Source organism: Micropterus dolomieu, linkage group LG09 (assembly GCF_021292245.1).
Source record: "Micropterus dolomieu isolate WLL.071019.BEF.003 ecotype Adirondacks linkage group LG09, ASM2129224v1, whole genome shotgun sequence".
Classification (NCBI taxonomy): Eukaryota; Metazoa; Chordata; class Actinopteri; order Centrarchiformes; family Centrarchidae; genus Micropterus; species Micropterus dolomieu.
The window spans coordinates 7,466,967-7,475,605 of record NC_060158.1 but is presented as its reverse complement, the minus strand read 5'-3'; the positions used below and the strand labels follow the sequence as shown (position 1 = coordinate 7,475,605).

At 39.5% G+C, this 8,639-nt stretch overlaps 1 protein-coding gene across 1 annotated transcript; it reads left to right on the top strand.

Moving 5' to 3' along the window:
• Positions 1-13: 13 nt before the first annotated feature.
• Positions 14-5,941, top strand: LOC123977106 (cilia- and flagella-associated protein 69-like). Its single transcript, XM_046059604.1, has 10 exons — positions 14-129; positions 527-645; positions 1,448-1,529; positions 1,641-1,833; positions 2,429-2,566; positions 2,960-3,036; positions 3,840-4,037; positions 4,431-4,517; positions 4,659-4,742; positions 5,362-5,941. The coding sequence occupies exons 1-10, from the start codon at positions 22-24 to the stop codon at positions 5,524-5,526; spliced, it is 1,251 nt and encodes a 416-aa protein (XP_045915560.1). The 5' UTR covers positions 14-21; the 3' UTR covers positions 5,527-5,941.
• Positions 5,942-8,639: the final 2,698 nt, after the last annotated feature.

Genomic DNA, 8,639 nt, shown 5'->3' with positions numbered 1-8,639 from the left:
TGTATGTTCTCAGGTATTTTGATGCAGATGGAAGCAAGTCCAGATGAGGAGGATGTCGTCACCCTGGAGATAAAGTCAGACATTCAACTGATACTTTCAGCACTGTGTGAGACTGACATGCACAGAAAGGTAAAACTGAGATTTTGACACTGACAGAAGTCACTGAGCTAAGAACAGCTAAGAAGGATGTCACTATGTGGTTTAGCATCTTTCAAATCAATGTAGAAAGCCTTGTCTTATTTTTGTTTGTAGAAAAATAAGACAAGGCTGAAGTTTGTGTGGTCAGTGTTGTTTGCCACCTTATTTTATCCGTTACCACTTGGTTACCACTGAAGAATGACATTTTAAATCCCAAACATAGTGTCTTTCATCAAAAGATGAATAAATTTAATCTGCCTGCCAACTCTAAATTCTAATATGATTTACTTTCTAAATTTCTTTGTTTATATTTGTCAGCCAGATGTCATCCTAATTCTTGTAACATACAGTATGTCCATATTGATGGTCCTGTTACGTTGTACCACAGGAACTGTTTGGCTCAGAAGGAGTTGAGATGGCCGTTCACTTCCTGAGGAAAGGCGCCAACAAGTTCTACAGCGGTCTGGGACACAACAAGCTCATCCTTACTACAGTGGACTGTGTGTGGTCAGTTCCGCTAAACCTCAGCACACTTTGATAGATTAACTGGCTAACTGATTTTTTTTGTTGTATTTATTATTATGCAACATACCAACAAATTCCCTGCGATGGACTGGTGACCTGTCCAGGGTGTACCCCACCTTTCGCCCGATGTCAGCTGGGAATGGCTCCAGCCCCCAGCGACCCTGTACGCAGGATAAGCGGTTGACGATGGATGGATGGATGGATGGACCAACAAATTCCACATTTTCACTTGTCATATACAGAATCAATTTAGCTGTAAATTGATTCTGTAAATGACAAGTGTGATTCTGATCAATGTGTCCTCCAAAGATATACTGATGTCTCACTTCTTTTCAGGACCTAGCCCCTGAACAGGGACACAGGCCTTGTGTCCTCACATGGTTTCAGAAATCAGATTTGAATTTGCCTAATGTGTCCTGGTTGCTTTCAGGCATGTAACTGTTGTTGAGGACACAGAGGTCATGTCTTAAGTGTTCATTTTCATTTTTCACACACACATTTTTCAATTAATTTAAGGAAGGAATGAATGTTGATGATTATTTTCTTAAATTAGAACTTAATCTAGAGGAATTTGTATTATATTTAACTTTATACTCAATTAAATGACCAAATTCAGGTAATGGACATACTAAACTAACATTACATTGCCTTAAAGCTTTCTGAACATCCCAAGACACATGAAGTGGCACACTGTAAATACAGTAAAATTAACTTGTGGGACGAACAGGAAGGAAAGCACATACAGATTTCCCACAGTTGAGAAGGTCTGTGTGTGTCCCATCAGGTCCTGTATTGTAGGCTGCTACACCACAGAAGATTATTTTTTGGCCAAAGAGGGAGCGTATCTTCTGTTGGATCTACTCAATGTAAGTCGCTGATTGATTCCCAATGGCTGAAACTTAACTGAAGTTACTGTTGTATGCACATAAATATAAAGTACAGATTTGAAAGTGTTTGGGTATCTCTATCTCTAACAGTCAAGCCCCAGATGCATACACTCCATCGTCCTTGCCACCCTGCTGGAGTTATGTGACAACCCAAACACAATGTCTCACATCCTGAGCTGGAAAGATGACGGCGGTCAGACAGCTCCCAGACTCCTGCTGCAGCTGTGGAGGGAGGAGGAGGAGGAGCTGAAAGTCAGCCGAAACCAATACGGCGGGATCGCAGGTCAGTCTGCAACTAGACTGTAAACAACGAGTCAATGACAAGACTTTACATTAAGATACACCAACATCCACTTGTTATCTAGACTGCCCTGTTGGTTAGTGGCGATGGTGCAGTGAACAAGACACATGCCTTTGGTGTGAAATACCTGGGTTCGATTCCCACTGCGATACATCCACCAATGTGTCCCTGAGCAAGACACTTAACCCTTAGTTACTCCAGAAGCATGCCACCTCTGACATATATAGCAATTGTAAGTTGCTTTGGATAAAAGCATCAGCTAAATGAGCAAGTATAAAGATAGAGGTCTGTCAGATCTGAGCATGACAGCAACAGGTGATGTAAATGGTAACCCTTCACTCACATGTTTCAACTTATTCTCTGAATTAGAGTCATTCTTTTCAAAGTGCAAAGTGTCAGATATTGTTGATAAGGGCTCCAGCACACACCAACCAAAGAATCTGCTAAGAAAGAGTTCAGATCAAAGAGGCCTTGGTCCAGACACATCTTCATGACTGATCAATCATATTTGATAAACCTAGAAGCTGCAGTGTTATCTTTCCCTGTTATTTTCTGCTTTTTCACTTTTGACTTTAAGATCCCCAGAAGCCCATCCTCAGTCTTTACCAGCAGGGGGACACCCAGCTGCCATTTCCTGCCCACGTACCGAGTGCAGCAGTGCTGGAGATATCAGAGAACCTGCGGTCAAAGATTTACTCCATCTTCTGCAAACTTGGTAAAGCAGTTATTAAATAATTAGACTGGATTTTAACTGCTGTAAATATATTTTCACTTCTTTAAACAACTCATGTAGATAATGCTATTTTATCATGTAGCCGAGAAGCCATAGTCTAAGACATGTTTTAGACATACTAAACATTTGTTGTTAAACCATCTAGATCTAGATCAGCGTTTTAGTCCTACATGGATGGAGTTATGACATGCAAGGTCAACACATGATTCATGATCACAGAAGTTGTCATTTACCCTAATGCAAAATATTGTAATGATGTTATAGGAAAGTATCATGGTAGAGGCTAGTTACATTTGTGCTATGATAAATTTGCACAAAGCAATGTATGCTTAACTTTTAAAACTGTGCTGTGAAAGGTATTTATTACTTTTGCAGGTTTTCAAGACCTTCCTGGATTGTCAAGAAAAGATTATGTGACCTTGAGCATCGTCAGGAGATATCTGGACTTCAAGGTAGAACTGCTGTTTATGCGGCAAAGAAAATGCCAGTGCTAGATATGAAATTAGTGTAAAACTTTAATTAAAAGCCTAGTCCCAATTAGATGCCGGTCCCTTTTACTGGCCTGGTGTGGTTACACACTTTGACATATAAACACAGGTCTCAAATAGAAGCCTGGTTTGGTTTTTATAGATGCTCTTTGGATTATTAAAACCAGGTCGCTCTCTCGAGCTTGTTCTAAGCTGCGTTGATTATGCATACAAATATAACTTTTGTCAATATGGACTTGCTACACATCATTAGATCAGTTAGATTCTCCGCAGTTCAATTGCTAATTTCATTTTACCTGTATGGTAAAGAACAAAGAATTGAAATAAACATTTTGATAGTTGCCTATTTCACATCTTTTCTCTGCATGAGTAGAAAGGAATTAAAGGGCTGTCCCATATAGGCAGGGTGAGTTCAGTGTTTGAAGCAAATAAAAGCCTGGGCTATTAATTGACATTTTATGGTAGTTGTAATAGCACCAATTGTCATCAGTCATTTTTACACAATTAGAACAACTTGAAATCATGTTGAAAAGTCGTTTATGTATTACTTTAAGGATTAACAAATTGAGCAGAGCCAAATATGGGACAGAAATGTTCCTGGTTGTATATTTAAGCTCTAGAATTCTACATTCATTTTATACAACATATTTCCTGCAAAGATCTTTAAGTGTAATTTGAATGCAGCAAACAAAGACTTTTCTTTCATATGGCACAAAAACACAGAAAGACTATATATAAACATTTGGTTGTCTGTCGTGGTGCTGCAGGTCGGTGAGGTGTGGGAAGAGATCAGCAGGGAGCTGAGTTTGGATGGCGTGAGGCCGATCACCCCTGATGAGGAGGCTCTGAGTACTATCTTGAAGATTGCAGAGGACACAGCGAGGAGGGTCTCAGCAGAACAAAACAGCATCCTGGAGCAGCAGGAGAAGGAGGACATCAGCGAGGAGGAGCTCATGTACACAGAGGTGCTGAGAGATTAATTCAGCCAATACAAAGAGTAGAAAATCGGCTGAAGATCTTTTCTGTGATTAACAACACACAAAACTGGTTTCTTGTTTTTTGGCCATTGCTGATATGTTGCTGTGGATCCAAGAAAACTCAGAATATACCGCACAATGGCACATATATCCCACAATTGTGTCAGTAGTGTATTTTGAGGCAGATCTGGACTCAGATCAAAACCTTCTAAACATTTTCTGATCAATTGTAGAGCTTTGACTGAGTGCTGTCTGCTTGGATATTTTCAATGAAGTTAATTTGTGTCTGGGACTTGACCTAATCCATGTAGGCACAGCAGACATCTTGTTTTCATAGTTTGCACTCTGATTTGTTTATTTTTTGGTGTCATGGTATTGCAGATTAAGTCTCATTGGAAGCAACGGGAGCTCACAGCCAAGTTATGGGACAGTTACGTTTCAAAGACTTCAAACTATGAAGTCCTGAAGGTTTGATCTTTAACATACACAGATATAACCTCAAGTCATCATTGCTGTTACAAAGAATTAATTTGAATAACTATGTTTTAAATAAATAAAAAACAAAAAAACAAAACCACTGTGACTTTTTTTCCTGTTTTTTCTGTACAGGAAGTAAAAGCACGGAGGGAGAAATACATTGAATCATCCAGAACCAAACCAAAGCATGAGGATGCTGCAGTTCATCATACAGAGGTCTCTCACAACATAAGATATTAGAGTATTGTGCTGCTCACTGACAGTAATTTGGCTAAAGCAGATAAAAACCTGCAGTATGTTCAGCAAGGTCGTTGACTCAGTTTCACAAGACGTAATCAGAGGTTTCCTGGCCTCTACAGGCAAACAGTAGGAATATCAACAGTATCTTCAACAATATCTATCTGCACAAAAGGGAGAAATATGCTAGCTGCTAAACGCAGAGATACAACAGAGGCATCTAGTTAAGGGGTTACATGCAATATACTACTGCTTTTTCATTAGAGCTGAAGGCTTGAAAATTGGACTTTTATCTTTATTAAAAAGGCTTGCCGTTTATCTGTTTGGCAAAAAAGCCAAAAACTGTTTTGAAAGCCAGAAATCTGAACCTGGGGAAATAATCATTAAGGATATGATCATTAATGAGGAAGTAATTATTGCCAGTGTGGTAATTTTGTGCACTGAGGCTGTAAAAAGTTACTTTTTTAACACTTTAGACCTCTCAAGTTAGATCAGTTTTAATGTACCACTAAGGGGCTCATGACATAGAGCTGTGCAGAACAACTGAGAGAGCCGCTCACTGATGATTACACATGTTGCGTTCTGCTGTGTGTTTCAGCATTTCATCGGGCAGGTCCTGTCTGTAGAGCGCACAGATAGTCAGGGGCCTGCAGGAGTGAAACTGACCCTGGCCAGAGCTCCCATCGAGGCTGCATGTCAGGACGAAGTGGGACCCACAACACAGGACCCAGAATACTTTAGCACCGTATCTATAAAAGACTGATGTCAGGAAAGATAATGGTTTACTGCAAGACAAAATACAAACAGTACATTTTAACAGACCAAACATTAACATGTTTATTATGAATAGTTGTTTATAAGTGTTTTATTTGACTTATTATTTTATTGACTGCAGCAAATGCAGACATGAGGTCACTTGTTGTGCACAATCAGCACCTTGTAGTCTAATCCACCACCAATCCCCTTATATAGACAAACACACACAGTGTAGTAAACTGACTGGTCTTTGTGGCCTCACAAATCTTATGTCAGCATGTCTGATGCACATTACAACTGTTAAATTCATGTGTATTAAATAAATAAAACAACATAAGCATTACATGAAAGTGTTTTTGGATGGAAAATGTAGTTAACATGAAAATTGGTTAAAGAATTAAACCTTTTGTCCACAAAATTCAGATTTTTAGATATGTTTCTATGGCGCAATTATCCAACATGCTTCATTTACATAACCAACAGAGCAACATGAACAGTAAGACCTTAGGAACTGAGGCCTTATCAAAAAACAACCACTAAATTACTTAGTCCAGTAAAAGTTAAGGTTTATGTCAAAGCCTGCAGCTCAGTGTCCATTTAGGACTAACAATATTTTCTCTTTAGTGTTTTTGGGTTACATAAGTTGCTGCAGCGCATTAACACACATGTTCCTTCAAGCGTGCAACATGCTGCACACAGCCCCTTCTTCTTCTTCTCTCTGGCTGGATGACCAAATCATCTCTGACAGGATGGAGCTTTTCATGCAGCTTTGTGAGTGTGTGTGACTGTGAGTGTGTGTTGAGCTGGACTGAGCCCCTCAGACTGGGATGTTCACACTGCACAAAAGAGCGAGGACACGCCTCTTCAGTATGGCAGGCTGCCACTGTTTGTTCAGGCTGCTGAGGGGCTTCACATGCTGCCTGTCTGTCTACGGGTACTGAGCTGCTGATGAAGGTGATGGTGAGCGAGGGTGCTGCTTTTGGATTCTTGCTGGGTGCTCATCATCTCCCTGAGGACCAGTTAACTTCAAACTGTGAGACAGACTTTGTATTCCCTAAAAACTTTTGTTATTTACTATATACTTTCTTCTAAACCTGGCTTTATATTGACATTTTAAAGACATTTAAAATGAATAAATTAACATTTAATATTTTTAAATACTGGAAAACGGTGAGAAACAACTTGTGCTTGAGTGGAGCTGCAACAACTTTGTGTTTAAGAATTGTTTCACAAATTACTCATTTGGCTTCTGTCTGTACTAACAGGTGATAAATATTAATATAACTAAACTTTTTATGGTATTTTACTGGTTCAGTTCGGGTGTGGAAAGGCTGCGTGAATATTAGAGAAGTACTGATTAGAACATTACCTGTAAAAGAAGATGAGATGACTTGCGTTCTTGTGTTGGAATTAAATATATGACCAGGGTGAAACTGACAAGTTTGCATTGTTGCTCCGCAGGCTGCAAGTAATTCTGTAATCTTTGTTTTCATAAAAGTAAATTGCCAAACGTCTATTAATTCCAGAGACAACATTTTCTTTAATGTTTTTTTTGGGTCACAAACAAAAAGTAAAATCGTCTTTCTTCTTATATTTCATACCTCCTTCAGTGTAAGCAAAACTTGTGGAGGAGTGATGACATTATTTCCTCCCCTGCAGGAAAGTTGTTGTCTCGTCTGAGAAGCTCCAGCAGCAGAAATGATCATCAGACTGGGAAGACTGACACCCGGATACTTCCGTCTCCTCCAGGTGGGACACAACCACTCAGAGCACAAAAGTATTACATCTGTCTTTATGTTTTGTTTGACTCTGCTCCACAGCTGAAACATTTCTGTCCCCAAATGTATAGTTTCACACAGAGAAATATGTTGTATCTCTATTCTAATTTAAAGAGCACTAATTAATCAATCCACTCACAGTGGAAGTATACGTTTGGCCCAGTATATGGTTTTTTTTCAGCTTCATTTCATACATTTTTTATAGAAATGCTTTGAGTGAGTACAGTGATAGACAACAAGTAAATTAATATTTTACAGAGTGCTGATGCTGCTCATCTCAGGAGGTTGTGTTATATAACCTGTTAAGACTCACAGCTCGTGTTGCATAGAAGAGGCTGAATGAAAGGGAAACGTTATGAATGTAGAGTGGAGGAGGGTGAGCATACACTGCTGTCTGCAACAGTGTCCTTTCTGATAATACCATTAGGGGGGTGCCAAGTCTACTAATTCTACTCACATTAAACAGTTCAAATCAGCAACATACTGAAAATACTGCTGCTGCACTATTAAAAGTGACTAGATTGTCACTAACCACGGATCTTTGTACTGAACTGAACTAAATTTAACTTAAGATTTGTAATTTCCACACCCACTGACTTGTTGAAGTCTCAGCTTCCTCTCTCTTCAGCTGACTGTCTTGCCACACAAGTGCAAATGGAAAGGAAAGTCTACTATATGATGTATTGTTCACTGGTCAATTTAAAGCTACTAAGTGCAGCATTTTAACATTTTCAACTGAGGCTGATGGGAATGTCATTTGTTTTGCAGATATTTGTTCTTTAACCAAAGCATTAGACAAATAAAAGGTTTGACCTGATGATTGTCGCTAGATGAAAAGTCACACAAGTTATTGCAATTATTCCTGAGAGACTGAGAGGAATATCTGTCCATCCAGTAGTTGTTGATATATCAATCTGGAAATGACCAAAAAAGGAAGCAACTCCAGGATCAGGATGACACTCTAGCACAGATCACCAACCCCACCCTAAGCACACACCCTTCCAAAATCCCCCACCCCTGAGACCACATCATTCACACTGAATGAATTCACACCGCACCAAAAGTTATCAGGATTGTCACATTTTTCAACAAAAAAAACAAAAATAAAGCTGCCATAATCAGATAAAATTTAAAATAGTGTTAAATGTGTCTGTTTTTCTTAATCTTTCTGTCCGCCCTGTCTACAGAGGCAGGTCTCAGGTGAGGTCCGGATACAGCCACAGAGCAGCCTCATCGATCCCATTGCCATAACGATGGCCACAGTGGGGATGGGAGTGTCTCTGTACAGCACCAGGCAGATGGCAGAGCGAGGCCATCTGAAGCATCCAAACGCCTGAGATCA

Excerpts from the sequence above, each read along its gene's own strand:
- LOC123977106 (XM_046059604.1), top strand. The coding sequence starts at position 22 with ATGCAGATGGAAGCAAGTCCAGATGAGGAGGATGTCGTCACCCTGGAG. Across the intron at positions 646-1,447 it reads ACTACAGTGGACTGTGTGTG|GTCCTGTATTGTAGGCTGCT; the intron begins GTCAGTTCCGCT and ends GTGTCCCATCAG. Across the intron at positions 4,743-5,361 it reads CTGCAGTTCATCATACAGAG|CATTTCATCGGGCAGGTCCT; the intron begins GTCTCTCACAAC and ends TGTGTGTTTCAG.